Source organism: Manis javanica, chromosome 2, assembly GCF_040802235.1.
Source record: "Manis javanica isolate MJ-LG chromosome 2, MJ_LKY, whole genome shotgun sequence".
In the NCBI taxonomy this organism is placed as follows: domain Eukaryota; kingdom Metazoa; phylum Chordata; class Mammalia; order Pholidota; family Manidae; genus Manis; species Manis javanica.
Window position 1 is genome coordinate 99,187,054 of NC_133157.1, and position 24,041 is coordinate 99,211,094.

At 36.7% G+C, this 24,041-nt stretch overlaps 1 protein-coding gene across 23 annotated transcripts in view; it reads left to right on the forward strand.

Moving 5' to 3' along the window:
* Nucleotides 1-24,041, forward strand: part of PARD3 (par-3 family cell polarity regulator) — an 804,135-nt gene that overhangs the window by 539,208 nt on the left and 240,886 nt on the right. For 12 of the 23 annotated variants that reach the window (XM_037010348.2, XM_037010345.2, XM_073228956.1 and 9 more), the window contains 3 exons: nt 11,406-11,594; nt 12,936-13,106; nt 22,008-22,167. In XM_037010348.2, the coding sequence (XP_036866243.1) occupies nt 11,406-11,594; nt 12,936-13,106; nt 22,008-22,167 (520 nt within the window). The remainder of the gene's footprint in view (nt 1-11,405; nt 11,595-12,935; nt 13,107-22,007; nt 22,168-24,041) is intronic. The other 11 variants (XM_037010349.2, XM_037010351.2, XM_037010350.2 and 8 more) reach the window with 1 other exon arrangement.

The window sequence follows — 24,041 nt, forward strand, 5'->3', positions numbered from 1 at the left end:
TTGTTGGTTGCTTGATTATCACAATGACCCATAACTGATGTAGTCTAAGAAATTAAAAATACGCCATTAAGGTAAATAAGTAGTGTCAGTGACTAGTAGACTTTCTGAATTTCTGAGATGTCAGTTTCCTGTAAATCTTCTAACTATTGTATTAAATAATGAGAGTGAGAAATTAGAATCTCTAGTTTTAGGTCACCTATTCAAAATAGGACAAGAGCTGAATTATGTAACAATGGCAGGTCACTTGCTTCATGTCCTGAACACAAGCTCCTTTGCCTTTGAAAAGTTAACTTCACAATATTGGACACTCTGATGTGGATGTCCAGGTTGGGCAAGATAGTACATGGGTGTGTTAATCAGGGTTCTTCAGAGAAACAGAGCCAATCAGAGATATTTATGTATATCTCCAATTTAATATGATGACTTGGCTCACATGATCATGGAGATTAAGTCCAAATCTGTGGGCCAGTAGGCTTGAGACCCAGGAGAGCTGAGGGGCAGTGCTAGTCCAAAGGCCTGCAAGCAGAGACCCAGGAGAGTTAATGGTGTAAATGAAGTCCAAAGTCAGTCTACTGGAGACTTCCCCTTGTGCAGGGAAGCCTGTCTTTCTGCTCTGTTCAGACCTTTAACTGATTGGATCTGCCCAGTTTATGGTGAGTGATGGTTTTATTCAAAGTTTACCAACTTAAATATTAATCTCATCCAAACATCTTCTAAGTTGATACATAAAATTAACATCACAGTGAGGCAGTGGATTACCTGCTGGCTCTCTTGCCTTAGCTTAGCAAAGTGCCAGTTTCTTCCTTGGGTTCCAAATGGGTCTAAGCAACCTTGCTTATTAGTAAGCCCCCAGAAACTCTTAAGTAAGTTCCATGTAAGAATATAATAGATGTTAATCAAGTTCAGGGCTATTGGATAAAAGTAGAGCTTTATAAATAACATAGTTTAGAGATGACCAAACCATAGAGATAAGGTATAATGCATGCTGAAATGTCATGAATTCAAAATGCATTCCAAAAAGAGTTAGTGGGTTCTTCTCATAAGGAAGTGCAAGGATACACTGGGGAATCTTTTGAGAACCTCCCAGAAGAAGATCAGGAGGCATCTTGATAGGCTAACTTCAGAAGGTTATAATTTGACTTAGAAATTTAATGAGCTAGGACATAAGCCTGGTCATTGGTAAGTTCATTTAACTAATGGTTGTAGTAGATCAAGTAAATGCTACTATATTGACCCCAAATGAGGAAACAGTTGAAGAAGTTAAGATTACAACTCCCTTTGCAATCACATCAAAAAGAATAAAATACTTTGGAATAAATTTAACCAAGGAGTGAAAGACTTGTACTCTGAAAACTACAAAACATTGCTGAAGAAAAGAAGGTAGTAAAAACTATAAACCATTGATGAAAGAAAGGAGTTGAAGATGGCACAAATAAATAGATATTTTGTACTTGTGCATTTGAAGAATTAATATTATTAAAATATCCATATGTATGTGTGTGTCATGTTAAAGGTGGAATTTCAAAATAGTGGCAAAGGATGTTATGTAATGTTTAAACTACAAAGTGATCTACAGATTCATTGCAGTCTCTATCAAAATTCCAATGCATATTTCACAGAAATTGGGAAAACTATCCTAAAATTCACATGGAACCACAAAAGACCCCTAAGAGCCAAAGCAATCTTAACAAAGAACAACAAAGATGAACAGAATTAAGCCCAGAAAAAAGCCCACACATACACAATTAATTTATGACAAAGGGGCCAAGAATATACAATGGGGAAAGGATCTCTCTTCAGTAGGTGGTATTGGAAAAACGATAGCCACTCACAAAAGAATGTAATTAGATCACCATTTACATAAAAATCAACTGAAAGTGGATTAAAAATTTGAATGTAAGACTGGATAAACCATAAAACTCCTAGAGTTTAAGCCCCTTGACATTGGTCCTGGAAATGTTGTTTTTGGATTTGGCAACAGAAGCAAAAATAAGCAACTGGGACTACATCAAACTAAAAAGTCTCTGCACATCAAAGGACACCATCAGCAAAATGAAAAGGCAGCCTATGGAATAGGAGAACATATTTGCAAATCATACCTGAGAAGAAGTTTATATCCATAATATATAAAGAACTTATCCATCTCAATAGAAATAAAACAATCTTAATTTAAAAATGGGCAGAAGAACTGAATAGACATTGAGAAAACGTACAGACGGCCAACAGATACATGAAAAGGTGTTCAATATAACTAATCAAAGAAATGCAAATCAAAACCGTAAGATATCCCTTCATATCTGTTAGAATGACTTACCAAAAAAACAAGAGATAATGAGTGTTGGTGAGGATATGGGAAAAAGGGAACCTGGTGCATTATTGGTGGGTATATAAATTGGTGCAGCCACTATGGAAAACAGTAGGAAGATTCCTCATGAAATTGAACATAGATCTCAGTTGATGCAGCAATCCCACTTCTGGGTGAATATCGGAAGGAAACAAAAACACTGTGTCAAAGAGCTATCTGCTACCCCATGTTCACTGTAGCATTATTCACAGTAGCAAAGACATGGGAACAACCTAAGTGTCCATCAATGGATCAATGGATAAAGAAAATGTGATTACACACACACACACACACACAATCTTAGCAAATGAATGTTTCCAGCCATTAGAAAGAAGGACATCTTGCCATTTGCAACAATGTGAATGGACCTCGAGGGCATTATACGAAGTGAAATAAGTCAGAGAAAGACAAAAGTATGTGATACCACCTATATGTGGAACCTAAAAAAGTCAAACTCAGAAATAGAGGTAGAATGATGGTTACCAAGGGATAGGGGAGAGAGAGATGTTCGTCAATCAAAAAGCATAAGCTTCCAGTATAAGATGAGTAAGTTCTAAGAATCTAATATACAGCATGCTGATTACAATTAATAATTCTGTATCATATACTTGAAAGTTCCTAGGAGGGTAGATCTTAAATATTCTTACCATGAAACAAATGGTAATCATGTGACATGATGGAGGTGCTCGCTGATGCTATGGTGACACTCATTTTTCACTATTTAAGTTATATCAAATCAATATGTACATTTTAAACTTAAACTTACACAATGTTACATGTCAATTATGTCTCAGTAAAGCTGGAAAAAAAAGAAGTCCAAACAAAGCAAATAGGAAGCCTAATGGAAGAGTGAATTGTAAGTCTTACATCTTCACTGAAAATATTTAAGAAATTATTTGTGATAAACTCATCATCAAACACTTTATGAATATAATGTTAATTAATTTAGATATTCTGGATAACAGATGAAAGTGTATAAAACTTCCTAGCTTGAGTTTAAGATTTATATTGTCACACATTATATGTTGACTGTAATAGTTTGGCTTGGAGCATCAAATGTTCCTATTGTCACAAAGGATTTTATAAAATGTATGCTGTATCTAGTGCTTTAAATGCTCAAACTTATTTTATATTTTTAATTCAATGAAACAAGTCTGAATTCAAGTGATTCAGAGTTATCTTAAAACAATTTTATTCCAAAGTTGGGATAGAAGAGTCTTTTCATGACCTAACAAAAATAGTATTACTTTTTTTATTAGTACTTTTGTATAGTGAATCCCTGTACCAATTTTTAAGGAATTCATTTGCAATTGCTTTATATTATTGTAGTAAGATAAGAATTTCTTAAGGTTTGGTGCCTTTTCCCTCGGGAAATGTATCTTTTTTTTTTTTTATTGTCCTCCTCTTGTAGATACTGGTAAAAATCTTTAATATCTTTAAAATTGATTTATCTTTTTTTGCTATTGAATTTTTAGGTTATTTTAAAGAGTGTGTTGGTAGTAATGTTTATTTTAAAAAATAAAAACTTTCAGATATACCAAAACTTCTGCATTTAATTACAATGGTTATTACATTTTATGTGATACATACAATACTTTGAAACATTTAATACTCAGTATTTGTACTATCAAGTAAGAGGTTTTAAAATTCTTTAAATTCTACATTAATTACAGTTTTCATTATGAAATATAAGACTTTCAGAAGACTTTAAAGAACAGTACAAAGAATTCTAGGATGCTCTTTACCTACATTCCCCAGTTGTTACTGTTTTACCACATTTAAATTGTCTTTCATCTCCCTCTCTCCACTTTTTCCTCCTTTCCTTCCCATTATATATATATATATTTTTCTGAATTAAGAATAAATTATAGACTTAATTCCCCCCATCTGTCAATATTTCTGTGTGTATATCCTAAGAACAAGGACATTTTCCTGTGTAACCAGAAATTAACAAAAATTTACCCATGTGTTATTCCCACTTCTTGAGGTTTATCTCCTTTATGCATATAAAATGCATGCACGAATAAGTATATGAGAATCAGATTCTGATTCAGTTTCCAGTTCAGGATCATGCATGGAATTTAGTTGTTGTAGCTCTTTAGTCTCCCTTAATCTGGATACTTTCTTCAGTTTATGTTTTGTTTATTACTTTATATAGTAAATTACTTTGAGAATATTCCTCAGTTTGGGTTTGTGGGATGTTCCTTTGATTGGATTGGATTTTTCTGGCTTACTGTTACAGATTAATAACTGTGAAAGATTTATGCTCAGTATTTGTATTATCAAGCAGAAGTTTTTAAAATTCTTTGAATTTTACTTATTTACATCCACTATTTGAATTAGAATAGAGCATGAGAGGCCAGATGTGACATTTAACTTTGCTAATAAAAATAACTAACCTTAAAGTATCAGCACAAATAACACGCCATAAACATTCATCTCACATATGGGATAAATTAGAATATATAACTTAAAGAAACTCTGGACTATTAATGAAGGGTTATTCTTTTATGCAAAAAAACACAAACAAACCAAGATAATTTCTCTATTTAAAAAATCCTCCTCTGAACTAGAAACATAAAGCATTGTTACTGTTTGTGGTTACTCCATATTATTTGATCTCTGTATGGTGAATAAGTACCCTTTAACTTCTATAAGAACTTTTGGTAGGTGTGAGAATATATTTTGGTCTGCCACCGTGGCACAGTTGTTTCCTATGAGCCATGAGGTATTCATCTCTAGGCAGCCTTCTTCCCCAGCACCAGTCCATGCCCATTTACAACCACCTCCTCCTGCCCTCTTGGACACTGTACAGGTACAGAAGACAGTTAAAATCACCTGCAATTAGGTGACTCCAGTGCCAGTCATTTTGATGTGTATTTTTTCTTGATTTTTCTTCTGTACCTACATGGCTGATACATGTCATGTCCCAGGCATATATCATGTCCTAATAAATGTCATGTCCCAACCAGAAAGAAAGATTGATACATCCCTTCCTTATGAAGCTTTCATTGATATGAGAAGACAGACATTAAACAATTTTTTAAAATAGCTTCTCAAGGCTTACAATGGGTGAAATAGTAGAAGTTCTGAAAACCTACAGGTTAAAACAGAATTTCTTAGTCATACATTGTTTTTCTGTTTCACCAAATGTAATTTTCTTTGAAACTGTAATAGCTGAATGATATTCCATTGTACAGGTATGTCTTAGCCTACTTAATGTCATACATGTGGGTGGTTTCCAGTTTTTAGCTGTTACAATTAAAGCAGTAAACATCCTAACAGTTAAATCTTGCTCATGACTGCAGTTAGGTTTGTGGATATATTACTAAAGGTAATATATCTGGATCAAGCAATAAGCAAAATGTACAGGCTTTTGCTAAGCCTGTCAAAATGGCTTCCATAAATATCGTACCTTTCTGTATTTTTGACAACAGTACAAGAAAATTTCCATTTTCTCACACCTTCTGAATTTTTGGATATCATTTAATCTTTTTATTTAATTATTTATTATTTTTTTATTTTGTTATCATTAATCTACAATTACATGAAGAACATTATGTTTACTAGGATCCCCCCTTCACCAAGTGCCCCTACACACCCCGTTACAGTCACTGTCCATCAGCATAGTAAGATGTTGTAGAATCACTACTTGTCTTCACTGTGTTGCATAGCCCTCCCCATGCCCCCCCACATAACTAATTATACTTGCTAATCATAATACCCCCTTTCTTTTTCCCCCACCCTTATCCCTCCCTTCCCACCCATCCTCCCTAGTCCCTTTCCCTTTGGTAGCTGTTAGTCCATTCTTGGGTTCTGTGAGTCTGCTGCTGTTCTGTTCCTTCAGTTTTTCTTTATTCTTATACTCCACATATGAGTAAAATCATTTGATACTTGTCTTTCTCTGCCTGGCTTATTTTACTGAGCATAATACCCTCTAGCTCCATCCATATTGTTGCAAATGGTAGGATTGGTTTTCTTGTTATGGCTGAATAATATTCCATTGTGTATATGCACCACATCTTCTTTATCCATTCATCTACTGATGGACATTTAAGTTGCTTCCATATCTTGGCTATTGTAAATAGTGCTGCGATAAACATAGGGGTGCATCTGTCTTTTTCAAACTGGGCTGCTGTATTCTTAGGGTAAATTCCTAGAAGTGGAATTCCTGGGTCAAATGGTATGTCTATTATGAGCTTTTTGAGGAAGCTCCATACTGCTTTCCACAATGGTTGAACTAATTTACATTCCCACTGGCAGTGTAGGAGGGTTCCCCATTCTCCACAACCTCGCCAACATGTGTTGTTTGTGTTTTGGATGGTAGCGATCCTTACTGGTGTGAGGTGATATCTCATTGTGGTTTTAATTTGCATTTCTCTGATGACTAACGATGTGGAGCATCTTTTCATGTGTCTGTTGGCCATCTGAATTTCTTCTTTGGAGAACTGTCTGTTCAGCTCCTCTGCCCATTTTTTAATTGGATTATTTGCTTTTTGTTTGTTGAGGTGCATGAGCTCTTTATGTATATTGGATGTCAACCCTTTATCAGATCTGTCATTTATGAATATATTCTCCTATACTGTAGGGTACCTTTTTGTTCTATTGATGGTGTCCTTTGCTGTACAGAAGCTTTTCAGCTTGATATAGTCCCACTTGTTCATTTTTGCTTTTGTTTCCCTTGCCCTTAATCATTTTTTTATAGTAAATTGAACTTTTGTTGTTGGCATGTCTTTTGTTGCAAGTAGATGACTGTCGTAGTTATTTTGAGTCCACTCATCTCTCCGTGATGAAGGGAGCATTCACATCTGTGGAAGGATTATTCATCTTTTTTGTTAATAACTTATCAGGATTTGTGCAATAAAGATATTAACTCTATGGAGAGGGAGTGAGAGAGAAATCAATAAATTACATGGAACAGTGAGCAGGAAAAAACTTCTCTGCTGTTACTTCTCTATTCATACTTGAGACCCTGGGGCACTGACTGCCTGGGAGGAGTGCAGACCCACCAGGTAACGGCTCAGCCCCACAAGACTGCTCCCTTCTCCAGATGCCAGTTTCATGTGGTGGGTCCCAGGTGACCTATAACTTCTATCTGAGGTTCCCACCACCCTTTCCTTGGCTTTGATAATTTGCTAGAGCCACTCATAGAACCCAGGAAAACAGTTTACTTACTATTTCTGGCTTATTATAAAGGATGTGTTAGAGGACACAAATGACTATCAGATGAAGAAGGCAGTCAGATTCTCTATCCCTGTGGAGTTGGGGTGTGCCATCCTCCTGACTTGTGGTTGTGGTTCACAAGCTCTCTAAAACTCATACTATTGGGAATTTTATGCAGGCTTCTTCACATAGGCATGATCAGTTATTAGCTCCATTTGCAGCCAGTCTCCCCTCTCTGGGGAATGGGGGGTGCTGAAAGGTCCAAGCTTGTAATCATGGCTTGGTGTTTCTGGTGACCAGACCCTATTCAGAAGCCCCCTGGAAGTGACCTCATTAGAACAAAAGATGCTCCTAACACCCAGAAATTCCAGGGGTTTTAGGAACTCTGTGTCAGGAACTGGGGCTGAAGACCAGTGTAGCAAGAATCAAAGGCAGGCATTGTGTGAAAACTTAACAAACATTAGACAATATTAAATATTTACTTATTGCTTATTTCACAAGTGATAAAATATGTACTTCTTTGCAGGGCCCCAAATCAGCTATTGGGCTCACATCTATAATTTTAAGGTCTTGTATGATATGTAAACATATCCTATTTCTCATCACAATATTTTGTGAACTCTTTGGAAAATTTTCATATATTGAGGCTCAGAGATGACTGATTATTTTTCTGCCACTTACTGCAACAAACTTGTATTTCCTGTCTCATACAGCTACCCATTTTGCAGATTAACTGCAAACACCGCATGTCGTGTGGGCCAGTTGTACCCTCACAGCCATCGTAACTGTTGTCTGGTTAGAAGGAAATTTGGTGCCTCTTGCTGGGTGCATGTGGCTATTTTCTGCCTCACTGCAGATGGAAGTGTGCTGAGGATGGTGGGAAAGTAAATAACTTCCATGTTCCACATTCAGCAGGTTCCCTGCTTCTGGATGCTTAGCAAAAAGCCCTATTTTTCTGAGCATTGAAAGGCAAAAAGGCCAGTGGAGTAACGGTAAAAGAAAAAATGGCAGGTTGCATTGATGGGACAAGACATGTGCTTGAGTGACATGGCTATGTACAAATGGCTTGAGGAGCAAATTAAAACTTACTTGCTGCGTTTCTTGTTGAAGGAATTTAACTCAAACAGATAAAAGGTACAGAATATGGCAACAATCAAGGTGATAGAAAATTAACTTTTTATATCAGAATGAAGAGTTCTTTTTCACCCCATACCAAGACGACTTTGTAACAGTTCTCTATAATGCAGCACTTAAAATGGCTTTTTAAGAGCAAAGTTTTTCAACATTTTGCTGCCAGAGAATTAAGTTCTAAAAGCTGGTGTTTATTTCAGTCTGATGTCAAGAGCCAAATGGATTAATAATGAAATATCAAAGGGAAAGTATAATCTCTCACTTAAATGTTTTTAATGATGATAATGACTTAAGACTTGATAAGAAAGCTGGAAAAGAATATTATTCTCATCCTGCAGTTTTCATAATTAATGAAACTTTCCCATGGAGAATATCATCTCCTTCAAGACAGGTTCAGAGTAGGGCATGTCAGGAAATGATTCCAACTTGATTAAAATTTTTCTTCATATATTCAGTCAGCTCCTTATCTTGATTTTTCAAGAAGGAAAAAAAAGATTTTAAACCTTAGTAAACATTATGGAAATGTCAGAATCGGTAAACATTAGAAAGCCAAGCTGAAGATCCAAATCAGTAAGTGACAATTAAGAGCCTTCCAGATTGAGGCAAATAAATGTACTGAATGATCAGACCTAAATATGCCTGGCAAAGGTCTTTTGTTTCCATGTCTTTTCAAATGCAACTTTTTCAGGATTTAAATGCTGATTATGATTCACAAAATAAGTTTTATCTTTCAATTACTTCTGAATTTAAAATAGAAGAGGATTGTGGTGTGTTTCGATATTTTTATTTCAAACATCACATTTTACCTATGCATTATGTTTTTAGAACAGATTTTATATTGAGGTAGCCGTATTCATTCACACAAGTCATTATTTAGTTATTGTTAACAGTTTTGAAACTATGGATAAGAATTAAAAGCTTGTAGAGTGAAACAAGTTTATAAAGATGCTTTTGCATAATAAATATATCAATATTTTAGTATGAATATTTGATGTTTATTTCTCCCCAGTTCATTGATTTTATTTGAGCTATAATTCTCTAAGAATATTTTAAGAAAAGTTTTTATAATGAGCAGGCTTTGGCTTTATTTTGACTTTGATACTGAAATATAGTTAACATAGATGTTGCCCTATATCTTTTCAAATTGCTCTTATTTTGTATGCTTTTCTCTGTTTAACATATTAGTGGTTTTTTTGAAACATGTTTTCATATCAGTCTCCTGATAAGTGTGAGGCTGTCCTAGGAGATGACATGAGTGCCTTGCCATAATGTGACAGCGACAGCACTGAATATTAGTAAATTAGAAACATACTTTATAAATCACATTATTGTGGATTTGGAGATTTAAAAATAGCATACTCTTGTATTATGATTATTAAAAAAACAGTCTCTAATAAATGCTTCACCTCTAAAAATTATTTCATATAATTAAGATGTTAAGTCTCCAAATTTCTTTTTAAAGGTATTTTATCATAATTCTATTAACTTTGTTATTAGAAATTTTTTAAATTTTGGATACAAAAAAAATGTTGAAGTCTACTCACCTTGCCATTGCATTCTTATAATAGCCTATTTTTCATGTGTTATTGAAACTTCTTTAAAGGTGCAATATTTACAGGATGCATTATATTCCGGCCTAATTACATACCACTAAATGCTCAACTATTTTTCAACTATAATTTGATCACTCCAGCTTGAATGACTAGGTGGGTTATGGGGGATTATTCCAAAAGAGGAGGAGGTTGTAGGACTAGTTAAGGCTTTAGCTGTGATTCAAAGATCTTGTGCTTCTCTACATTATGTGGTTGGAAATACTAACTTTTAAGAAGAATTCTGGCCTTATGTATTTAAGATGAGCAGTGGGTGGGATTACCGGAGAAGTCAGAAGGCAGACTGTTTCGTCTTCTGACATGCAACATTTTTTAGCACCAGATTGTGTCATCTCACTGTATTTCATCAGTTCACACCTCCAGGTTTCATTTTTCTTCACTGTTTTAAGGGAGATGGGCAAGAGTTTGTGTATCGTAAATGCGTTGTGTTCTGATACAGTCTTCTTATGCACTTGGTGCCTCAAATTATGAAATCAAAACTTACATATACAACTAATTAAGCAATATCGCTTGAATGATATTCACCAGCTATATTATGTATCATACTTTATTGTGGAAAAATCTTCCCGAACGTTGTTTACTGCCACTTTGTCTCACAGGTAGAGATTAAAGCTCTCTGTGGCTGTCTGAAAATGAATACCTTTTCTGCTAACTTTTTATCATCAGGTTTTGTTATTGTGTGTGAATAAAGTGATACACTATTAGTGAACATTAAACTATTAATAACATTGAAAATTCCTAGTGACAAAGAAAAGGGACAAATGAGTTACACTTATTTGTTTGAATTCCTGCTATTACTGTTTTTCTCTCATAGGTTAGAATTGGAATATATAATCTGAAGAAAGAAAAAAGATCCCAAACTGTAGGAGTCTCCATGTGTGTATTAGTCCCTTAGCTACATTTTCCCCTTACTTTCTCAGAATCTGGTTTGAATTTGTTTTAATAATGAAACAAGGGCCACATAAAAATATTAGCAGCTGGTTCTAGGAATCATCTGGAGAGGTGCAGATGCACTGTATCATGGATCTTACCCGTGGAACTTCGTGGAAGGACCACACCTGTAATGATTAGAGAACTGCTCACTAGCACTCTTTAAAAATAACTGTGAGAAAGAAACATTGGAATATAATGCACTATGCAATTTTGTTCCCTATTAGAAAGCAGACGATGAGGATATTGTTCTCACACCTGATGGCACCAGGGAATTTCTGACATTTGAAGTTCCACTTAACGATTCAGGATCAGCTGGTCTTGGCGTCAGTGTCAAAGGGAACCGATCAAAAGAGAACCATGCAGATTTAGGAATCTTCGTCAAGTCCATTATTAATGGAGGAGCAGCATCTAAAGTAAGCAGATGTCAACATTATCAGGTTTATGCCCATTAACAAAAATGTTAAATTATAATCCAGTTTTTGTTTTGGAAACACGTACACTAGATGGGGTAAAATTTTCCTCCAACCTTTTAGATTATCTTTTGCAGCCTGTGAATTAAACTCTCAGACAGATTAACAGGAGAAAAAGTTCACAATTTTAATTGATGTTAATATTTAAAATTTTACACGTATGGGAGCGCAATAGAAAAGGGGTAAAAACCCAAAGAAGCCTTTGAACTCTGAAGCTTAGGTACCATTTTAGCAAAGGATGATAAATTATGGAGTAGTAATTGACAAAGGAAAAGGGACTCAAGCTTTTTAGGGGGGTAAATTGTGGGATGGTAAATGTATGGGGGGAAAGTAATGGTAGGTAAGGTTTATTTTATAAGGTTTGCTTTTGGAGATTGATCTTAGTGCAACCACTGACTGCAATGATGAGGGCTGCTCTCCCCGTCCTGGCTTGGGAGAGGAGAGGAGATGCCTTTGCAAAGGGAGTTTTATGTCTTGCATTTAGCCAGATGGGTGAGGACAGAGGGCACCTTCTATGTTTGCCATTTTTCAGTTGCCTTCAGCTCAAAATTACCCTTGTGCCAAAGTGGTATATTTGGGGTGGCGTATCTAAGACCCTGCAACACTTAACACATGTGTCCTGTTTTCTTCATAATACCTCATCTATGATCAAACAACTAGTAGAATTTTCAGTGATTTCTCATTTTGGGGTGGGATCTATTGCTTCAACTTTAAATTTTTGTCTCGCAGAATTTACAACCCGTAGTTTTTCTAGTTAGATGAAGATTATTTATCTTTGAAGATTCATTTTAAGATGAAAGACTTATCTTAGATTCTGGTACAGAGCTGCCATACAAGAAAGGTTCATCTTTTCCCTCTGCCTATGGGTCACTCACCCTATTTCCCATCTAGAGAAAATTTACTGGCTGGTTAAGGGGGCAGGCACCTCTCTGCAGTTGTCTAAAAATCTTGAGCTTTTCATGTCTTTGGTGGTAAATATCCTCTGTGGGTGTCTGTGGAAGCAAGAAAGTAATCACTTTGTGTCCTTTGAATTGGTGTGCTATTTTGGTAAACAAATTATGATAGCGGCTTGATTTACAAATGTATGAATGATTGAAAGAGACCCAGGCTGCCGTGGCTGCTCAGACATTACTATGCTAGTGTTCAGTTGAGCATAATCCATTAGGATTAAGGGTTTGGTTTTTTTGCTTTGTTTTTATTTTTATTTTTTTTAACTAAAGGAAAGGCATCTTCTTTTGTAACAGATGACTTAATAGCACTTATTTTTTGCCTGTTTTCTTCCAGGATGGAAGGCTTCGGGTGAATGATCAGCTGATAGCAGTGAACGGAGAGTCTCTGCTGGGAAAGACAAATCAGGATGCCATGGAGACGCTCCGAAGGTCCATGTCCACAGAAGGGAACAGGCGAGGGATGACCCAGCTCATTGTCGCCAGACGAATAAGCAAGTGCAGTGAGGTAAAAAAGGAAACTAAAAACACAAAGGTCCTAGTGTTTGAAATTGTAATAAGTTTAAGTTTCTGCCCAAACTTTGGGCAAAGAATGGCAGGTCCTGGGATCTTACCTCAAAAGATTATAAAATTACCCTTGCTTGTTAGAGTCTTTGGTGTTGTCAGTGGATTTGGATTTGTTCCCTTAATTATGCAGTCAAAATATTCCTAAGTGTGCATTACCATTTCTGTTGCCAACTCGATAGGTGACACTGGGATCTGAAAGTCAACTTTGGCTAGGCTCTCTTGAAAACACGGCCACCCTCCTGCCCAGAGCCTGCAGTGTCTCTCCTAGTCGGCAGTGTTGTGCCTCTGGGGAGACACAGTGAAACAATAGCTGCTTCATCACTTTATTTTCTAAAATGGGATGCCTCTTGCTGAGTCCTGCAGGGAAGAGGCTGTTTGCCCTGTGACACTGCCAAAAGTGTCAGCTCCCTTCTCATCTCTGTCTCCCCTTTCTCCTTCACTGTAGGGTTGAAGGCTTTCCCCTTGAGGGCCTGCTTTTTCCCATGACATGTTTTGCTTCTATTGCCGTGGTGGCTTCTAAGTCTATGCCCATTACAGAATTAGGAGTGAGGAGAAAGGGTAGCCTTTCCTGAAGGGGGTGACCATGTGTTTTCCCAAATAGTAAAAAATACTAAGTAGAAATATACTTTCTTGTATAGTGGGGCATTAGAAAATTTATAAGGAACAACATATAGATTTGATGATTAGTATTAGAACTTAAAAAAAAAAAACCACGGTTCATAGATCTGTGCCATCTACATACATTATGTGCCATCTACAAGAAATAGGCAATAGGCAAGACCTGACAATTTATAGAGCAGAGCTTGTTTAAAATGTGAAGTTTGTTGTTCTGGATTTTGTTGATGCTCAACCTCTCACATTTCTAAGTCAGCTAAGAGAAGATGATTAGCAAATCATGCAAACTGGAAATTGTATCTAAATTGTTTCAGTGTTTTTCTTAATTTTAAAGTCTGTGTTTAGTATATAAATCAAGCTTTTTTTGTGATGATCACTCATGTGATCCTAGAATACAATCATATTTTGTAATGAAATGAACTCAATGGGTAGTCAGTGTACAGGTGACCAATTTTTGAAAGGTTATTGACCATTGACTTATTTCTATATTGTTTTTATTTTCCAAGTGGAGAATAAGTTAACAGTAATTAACAAATTAATTTCCACAACAAGAGAACAGTGTAATCTTAGCTAAAAATCTCAGAGTGAAAAACAGGGGAATATAAGAAAATCCATTCTCATAAGATAAACATAAATGCTAATCCTTCAGAGCAGACTACTGGATTGATTTTATCGCATAATAGTTTTATTGGTTGCCAAATCATTAACTGATCTTTTTTTTATGGGAATATAATTGATATATAATATTATATTGGTTTCAGATGTGCAACATAGAGGTTTCACAATTATGTAGATTATTAAATGCTCACCATAAGTATAGTTACTACATCAACATAAAAAGTTATCACAATGTTATTGACTGTATTCCCTGTGTGGTATGTTCATCCCTGTGACTAACCTCTTTTATAATTGGAAGTCTGTGCCACTTTATTCCCTTGACCTGTTTAACCCAGCTCCCTACCCTGACCCCTCCCTCATGGCAACCACCAACCTCTTCTCTCTCTGTAGTCCATTTCAGTTTTATTTATTTTGTTTTTGAGATGTCACATATGAATGAAATCATATGGTATTTGCCTTTCTTTGCCTGGCTTATTTCACTTAGCCTCATACCCTATAGGTCCATCTATGTTGTCACAAATGGCAGGGTTTATTCCTTTTTCATGGCTGAGTAATATTCCAATTCAGATATGCACAAATGAGGCAAGAAAAAGAAACAAAAGGCATTCAAATTAGTAAGAAAGAATTAAAACTATTAGCAGATGGTCTTGTACCATACATAGAAAAACCCTAAGGATTCCACCAAAAAACAGAACTAATAAATGGATTCAGTGACATTGCAGGATACAAAGTCAATATATATTAACTGATCTTTTTACTGTAAGTCCTGCAAAGTACTACATGAAAAATTCTTCACAGTGGGTTTACTAGGTCTTTTTCTAGAGCTGAGTAATTTCAGATTCCACAGGGCAATATTCATTGGATGGATGTTTATTGAGTGTCCACTATGTTCAGAAATGTGTTAGATCCTGAGTATACAGCCATGAATCAAAACAGATGAGGTCTTTCTCTCATATAACTTCTCTTCTACTGGACAAGATATCATAGTCTTAGTCTCTTTAAAAGCAAACTAAAATTTGCAACAACTTCTCTAAGTTTTCCTTCAGAGAGAAGCACAGACTGTTATAGTGGGGCTTAAAACATAAATATACAGAAGATCAACATCCTGAATTCATACATGCTTTTGTCTGATTCAGATGATTCTCTATTGTTCCCCAAACAGTAACAGAGAAAGCCTGTACCAGCCTGAAAATGTTTTGATAAAACCACTGATTTTATTCCCTGTTGCCCTGTAAAACACATGAAATTGGAATCTCACTGAAACACCTCTGTGTCTTACTCACTTCTGCACATGAATTTATGTGAATGAAAATCATTTAAGTAAGGGAACAGCTGCAATAGACAGTAATAGACTTTAATATTCAATATTCTTTATGGTATCATTTTCTCACATTACTGGTTGTTATTATTTCTTAGGAGAGAGTAAGCTTATGAAACAATTCTATCAAAAAAAATCTTAACACGAGTGTTGTGCTTTCTTTGGATTGCTAGTGTGAAACCTTTTGTACTGACAGAGTGTAACTAAAGAATTTTATGAAGACAGAAGAGTTCAATTCAACTTCCCATAAGGCATAAGACATGATTTTGCTGCTATTGTACTTAGATTATATATTACCTTTGAAAAAAACATGTCCCTGAGTTACCGGGAGAGTATGTGTAAATTATGTTACAGTAAATATTGGCAAAGCAAAGGGTGCCTTGTCATGACTGAACCTCAAGCCAAATAATCTCCTTCTGAGTCTACCAGTCAGCATGTTGTCCCATCTGACAACATCACAAAACTGTATTTTACTAACTCATCTTTAAATCAATGTTCTGCATACTTAATATCAAACTAGAGAAGATGAGAATTTGCAAGTGAACATCTTTTTGGACTTGCCACCCCTTTCCTCGCCCTTCTCTTACATGTGGGACATGCTGTATGTGATCTGAGTATTTTTTCTTTAAAAATTGTCAGGTCTGCACAGTGGATATCATCTCCCCCTGCATTTCACTAGCATTTATCTCCATACAGCACATAGGAGACATTCTCTGAAAGATATTTCTCTGTTGCTTTTGCTTGACCTTTAGGAATCTTTGAATGACACCTCCTTGAATCCTTTCTTAATTAATCTCTGTTTTTCTCCTACTTTACACTGGCTCTTCTGTCTCTTCTAAGATTCCTGTTTTCTACCTGCTCTGCCACTGTTAGTGATTCTCAAAGCTTCTCCTGGGCTGTGTTGTCTTATTCTGCATGTGCTTCCTGGGAGAGTTATTCTCTGGTTATAATGACTGCCTCACCCTGTTGCCTGCTTAGAACTCTATTCCAGTTCCAGATCCTTATGTCCAGCTGCCCATAGAGATTTGCAGTGGTGTGTCCCTTAGGCACCTGATTCACAGGTATTTAAGTTATTGTTTTCTTCTACAGGTAAGAACTTAAGCTCTTTGCTTCAAACCCAGTCCCTCCTTGGGTACTTCATCCACCCCATCCTGTACTCCAGTCCCTGCACAAATGGAATAGTCATTCCTGTCATTGTAGAAGCCAGAAATCTAGGATCACTCTTGACTTCTCCCACGCCATTACCATCTCTGTAGCCTCTGCCTCCAGAACCTCTCTCTTCTCCGACTAGTGTTCTCCATCCCGTCTGCCACAGCCTGAATCCAGGGCCCCATTACCTCCCTAGGCTCCCTACTGAGCCTCTCTGGAGGATTTTTCTGTGCTCAGGCTTTCTCTCTCAGTCCATTCTCTGTGCTTCAGTAAGGCAGCATTTGCTACAAAACAAACTGACATGTCCCTCCCTGCTGAAATCCCTTCCAGAGTTTTCTGTCCCCTTCAGGATAGGTTCCAGTGTCCATTACCTGGGCCACTAGGATGTGCAGACTTGGTGCCCGTGCTCATCCAGCCTGTCCCATGGGGTTGCCGCAGCAGCTGTGGTTTTGTAGATACGTGGTGATTGCCCTCACCTCGGGCTTTTCCATGCAAGTCTGTTCATAGCAAAGACAGCCTTTAGATCTTAGCTGTCTCTCTCCACAGTGTTCGCACAGCACCGTGTACTAACCGTCACCCTGCAGCCCCCACGGTCTCAAGGTTTCCTCCTTGCTTTTCTTTTGTGGGAACTGTCAATGCTGAGCTGCCTGGGACTTCGTCCGTCTGCCATGTCCCTGTCTCTGTCGCTGGTGTCCAACCCAGGGCTGATAGCTCAATAACAAATGACCCAGAAAATAATCCTGGGAGTCTGGCATTTTTAGAAGAAAACAGTAACTTAGTTACTTCTAGTGAATGAAATTCTAAAAAAAAAACCCATCAGACAAGGTGAGAAAATTAACATTTTGGCAGTGATTCTGGATTTCCTTTGCTTTCCTTAGATGTAATGCACTGACTTAAGTGTATTTAAAAGCATTTTATAAGCAATAATTGTTTCTTAAAAAAAAAGAGAGAGAGAGAGAGGAGAGAGAAATGGCTTTCCCTAGTTTTGCACTCCTGAAGGATGGCTTAGCTTTTCTGGAGGAAAACTCCTTAAGTCATCATACTTTTTTCCATCAGGAAGGATATATTAAGCAAGAGGCAGAGACATGGGTATGGTCACAAAGCATGAATTTTTTGAGAACTTTGATAGAGAATGGAGGGAAATGGGAGTAAGAGCTGACATACTTCCTTGAATATTGAAAATAAGCTGTGCATAAGAATTACACTGATTTTAAATGTTCTGAGAAAATAAATATTTATAGAAATGACTGTAATTTAACATAGCTTCCTGTCACTTTATTTGTATCTATGTTAGATATGATTTCACAGAAAGTCTGTCTTACTACCAACATAAAATATGACCAGGGGAGTCTTTGTCTTAGACCCCAGCCTGAAGGATTTAGTCATGAAGAACTACTTTAAAATGAGTTCTCTTTCTAGATTTAATCCTCTTAGAATTAGAAAGCTATATTAGAGTAGGAAAGGGGCTAAGGTATCATTTATGATTCTCTTCATTTTATGTATTAAGAAATAAATGTGGAGAGGTCAGATGATTTGCTGAGTGACTGCAAGGCCAAGGCTGTGGCAGTCATTTAGAAGCAGGGTATCCATTCCTCGTCTGCATGTGAGAGGGTCTAATTGACAGTGATAGTGTTGTTCAGGTAACTTATCTTCTGGTTGTGCTGAGAAGTCATGTACACTAAAGATGGGCTTGAACAGACACAGTCAGTGACGTTCTGGGTCCACCACGTATGGACAGAATGACTCAGGAGCTCACTTCCCTTCTCTGACCCTCCCTGTTGCTCACATGGGGATAGGGAGAAAATTAAATGTGGTCCTGTGTGAAAGCTGGACCTGGGATAGGGCTCTCATTTTGTAGCCACTCTTCTTTAAAGCTTCAAAGATGCTGTCTTTTTATTCCTTGTTTTTACTTACCTGTCCTTTAGATGTGAGGACTTTTCACAATGTATGATTGATTATAATTTAGACCAAATTTGTTTTGATTGCAACACTGTTCTGTGCCCTCAGCTTTAAAGGCCTCCTTTCACATGGCCTGGTATGCACAAGATCTCAAAACCATTTTAAAGGAAATCTGAATCATTCTCTGAGAAATGAATTTATTCATCAGATTATTTACCTAATGCCTGCTGTGTGCTAAGCATTAGGAATAAAATAGAATAAGCCCATAAAGACTGTAATACCGAGTAAGATCATGCCAGTTACAAAGACCCACTTTTAATTTTGCTGAAGGGGATTAGGGTCATATCTGCCAGCTTTTCCATGTTTATAGTCGAGATGGTGGGATACATATTCTTGATGTGACAGACATCATTCAACCCACTAATGCATATTTAAAACAACATGAGATTTTATTAAACCCCACAGAAATTGTATTAGTTTTTTTAGAAGAAACCAAAATTTTAACTTTTCTTAAGAAGAGTAGAAGTATATAATGAAAAGCATACTCATTGGACAAAAGCCTTTAGTCTTGTATTTTCTGATTATAAAAGCAATAGAGGATCATTTGGATATCTTTTAAAAAGTGTACTGTACTTAGTTTGTTTTTAGATATCGAGACAATTCCCAATTGTTTTCTTTTGTAAATAAAGTTATGATTAATACGAATTCACATGAATCGTTCTTATTCGCTTAGCTTATTTAACTTCATGAGGATAGTGACCACAGAGCGAAATAAGGGGCCTGGTCAAAGAGTGTAAGATATTTTGTAACCTGCTCTGTACATTCCCACATTACTTCAGAAAAAGACTCTACCACTTTATGCTGCTGCCCAGTGTGAGTTATATTGCTAATTTTTCTCTAATGGATGGAAAGGCTCTCCTATTTTCCTGGGGATAGAGCTGAGGGAGTCTGACCTAACTACCCCTACTGGGGCCTGAGTTAAGTGGGATTGAGGAACATTTTTGCACTTTAAATGGCAAACAACAAAATGAAAACTGCAGCTGTCTTAGTTTAGTCTCTTCTTCTAGTTAAGCCTAGGTTTTGAAGCAAGGAGACTGACAACTCTTCCAGGACCAATGGCTCTGTCTCCTCCTCTGACCTGCCATAGTGCCACTCTGACACATTTCTCTTCATCTCGTTTTCTTGCGAGAAAAAAATCATCAGAAGATTCAAAACAAAACTGTGTACATCAATCAGTTTTTTTAAAGAAATTAAAAGGCATTGTGTCTTCTGTTAAATATTTATGTAGTAGGCTATTGATGTCTTCATTTAAATCTATCTTTTCAGATGCAGATTAGGCATGATTAGGGAGGTAGGGGAGGTTATAAACTCTTTCCCATGAAAAGGTCCAAGTATGAGGTTCTTTCTCAACAGGCATCATACTGTTTTTCTCTACAAAGCTTATGTGTGGTATTTTTTTAATGGAATTTTTATTTAACTTTACAAAATTCTAAAATAGCCTCTTAGGATATTTAGGGATTTCTCATGATGGAGCTTTCTGAATATTTTTTTCATCTAGAAAATTACAGATTAATATAGTTCAATTAAATGTATTTGTTAAGGAAACTTTGAAGATATGTGGTTGTCTAATGATAAAAAGAGTTATTGCATAGCAAGCAGATCTTGTGTGTAGAGACTTGCATAGCAAATCTCTTGAATGAATGTCTCGTTTAAAATTTGCAAACATGCTTGTTCTGAAAGATATAGGGTGTTTGTTTTGTTTGTTTTGTTCATACCTTCCCAGAGTACCTTGGCACTTAGGCATTGTATTCTTTCAGAAAATGTTCTTTTATTTTTTTACATCAGAGACCTTGAATATTTAATTTACTTTTCAGTAAAGCTGTCAGTTGTAATATGCAGTTTAAAAAAGGAACTAATAAAACAAATCCTCATTTCACAATTTAAACCTTATTGAGTCTAATTCACTAGCACCACAAGTTTATTATTCTCCTGCAGTTTGACATGCCTCCAATTGTAATTGTGTTGACCCTTCGATGCATTAAATCTCCCCAGTGCTTATCAAACTGGGAGAGATAAATCTGCAATCCAGAACTTCATTAAATATCTCATTTTTATTAAACAGATGATAGCTTCAAACAGAAATAATAGTTTGTTCAGATGAAGGAATTGCTACAGTTGTGGTCTCATCCATTTGGAATGTGCAGTCTTCGCTACCCCTTTGCTGTGTCATGCCTCATACCCTCTTACAGCCCCAGACACTGCCTTCTGGCTGCCAGCCAGTATGAAGCGTCGTAAGGTATTAGTCCCTGGGGTTAACTGCAGAGCTCACATTTGGAAGATTGTAGTTAAGTATGCTTTGTTCTCCTTGAAGCAGATTTTTTTCAAGGCCTTATGATCATGGGTTCCTTACCCATATTATTTTCATGATGAATATGACTTACAAGGCACAGCTGTTTAAAGAAAGCCACATACTATTTTAATTCATGGTGATAGAAATTGACTAATATTCTTTGCTTATTGAGTAGATTCTCTATGTTTGTGACATACACATCTTTGCCTGCGTCTTTAGAATATTGAGTCTTGACCTGTCTATCATTTGTATGCTGTTAAGGTACTTCTCTGAGTTGCTATCTTGTGTTTGAGATTATGAGATAATAGGATGATTTTTCCTAATTTCTAGGAGAAGAAATTTAGGCTCCATGTATTGTTCAAGATGCCTGAGCTCACAAGTTGCCTTTAGGTCATGTAGAATAGATGGTAATACACACACTCAAAGGTATGCTAATTGTTAAATGTATTTACATACTATCGGGGTAAAAAGTATAGCAAATTTCTAGCTTCCGTTCTGATATAGCATACCTTGTGCAGAGCAACATCTCATAAAGAATTTTGAATTAAACCATAACTTAAATTGACTTCCACAGATACTAATAGTCAAATTGAAAAAATAAGCAACAAGGTAAGTTTTTTATTTTTATTTTTTAGGAAAAAAAAGCTTTTGATATACATATTTTTCCTCCACTGGTTGAAATCTGACAGATCTTCATGGGAGGCACAGTATAAAGTGACACAGAAAGTTGGTCATTAGGCAGAGCTGTCATCACAAATTATTTTGGTACAGAGTGAAAAGTTCCAGTTCATTGGTACCCAGTTGGATACAGGCCTTGGGTAAGTTGTTATAATTCCCCCATGCTGCTAATGAGCCTCTAGTACTGATTTTCCCTCGTTCCCCTTTCTCCCTAGCTGAAGTCACCTGGGAGCCCCTCTGGACCTGAGCTGCCCATTGAAACAGTGTTGGATGATCGAGAACGAAGAATCTCTCATTCCCTTTACAGTGGGATTGAAGGGCTTGATGAATCACCCACAAGAAATACTGCCCTTAGTAGGATAATGGGTGAGTCAGGTAAACTCTGCTTATCACATCTTATTTTTATGCTTGCCCTGGCTCACGGAGAGGGCATTAATGTAATATTCATGTAAAGGAGGCCTGTATTTCAAGAGGAGAAAGAGCAAGTTCATTATAATCCTTCAGTAAGTGTTAATGGGAAGAGAGTAAATCAATATATTGATTTGGTTAAGTGAGTTTTTTGATCCTGTAACATGTAGAGAGTAAAGAAAGAAAGAAAAGGGGGGGAGGGATCACAAGGAAACATTTTCACAGTGACCAAGATACTCCTAGCTTGTTTGAGATGATGAGTCAACCATGTTTTGAAAAAAAATCAAGATTTAGTGGCTATGGAAAGAAGGATTAAAAAATTACATACCATTCATAGTAGTGTTGTGTGGAAGGAAAGGGGGAAAAATGTATATATATAAACAATATACAACACACACACACACACACACACATACATGTATATGAAATATTCACATTTATTTGGTTTGTACTTAATCGAATGCTACCAGATTCTAATTGCATCTTTACTGTCTCAAAGCCTTGGTTCTAAAATCCTGAAACTTATTTTTTGCATCCTTTGTTTGGATTCAGCACCATACTGTCTGCATGGTCCCCAGTGGGTAATGAGGTTATTAGCACTTGCTCTGCAGCAGCTCGGCGTTCTACTAACAGATCCAGTGAATAAAGACTTGCTTTGCCGCAGGAGTGGTGGGATTTGCCGAGTTGCTCATCTTGGGATTAGCTTGTGAGAGTTTTCAAATTTAAAACATTAGAAGCCATTTTGATTAAAATAACACCTCACATAAAACACTTACTGGTGGGAGGTTTTGTATGGCTCTAAAATCAAGTAAAGCCCTAAATTCAACTCCATTTTGAGTACATTTAATGCAGATTGAATACAATTCAGGTTTCCATTGTGAAGCTTCCTGGAAAGAGAATTTGTTTTATTCATCAGTGGATGTTTATGGAAAGCATGTGATTGGCAAGACATATACTTTTGCTGTAGATGCAAAGATGAGTAGGAACCAATCTCTGCCTTCCAAGAACTTTCTCCCGGGCATGATGGGAAAAATACATAAACATAACTTGTAGAATTTTCTTTGTTCATCCTCTAATCCTCTAGCTTTCTAACTTGAAAAAATTGCTAAAATACCAATTTCTTGTTCTATGTATCGAACTTAGACCTGATAGTGCTCCTGTTGTACTTGTTCAGCGGTTTTGTTTTTGCCTGCTTAGCAGAAGGGAAAGTAGGAGAAGGGTGCTAAAGCTATTGTACGCCTGCTGGGTGATGGGTGTTGTTAAGTAGTTCATCACATCTTTGCTTATTAATGATCATTCTTTTCACTGCTGTTGAATTTTCTTGATTTGGTGTAAAACTTTATCTTTGTTAAATCCTTTTTATTGATGAAAATTCAGACCCCTTGAGAAAGAGAGTGCATGTGTCCCTGATCTGTGTGCATACAAAGTGATACGCTGTAATTTCCCCTTTATTATAGGAACGTAGGACTTGCCATACTGAATCAGACCATTGGCCCACCAGTTCCTGTAACCTGCGTCCTGCCTCCAATCCCTGACGCTTCAGAGGAAGGCGAAAAACTAAAACTAAAATACAAAGAACCCCCCCACCCCGCCACCACCTAAATTCACCTAGTGACCTTTTGAAATGCTGTTTAAATGGGTTGAGGATTCCTTCATTTTTACAGTCTATGTAGTAGCCCTGATTCTGTTAGCTCTGGCTTTCTGGTCCACTTAGGTTTGCATTACAGTTGACACAGTTTTCCCCTTCCTCTGCTAGACATGCAGAGGACTTGTAAACTCCAGGTGCTTCCCCAGGGCGGTGATTTCCCGCCCAGCTATGGCCTCTGTGATGCACTGTGCTG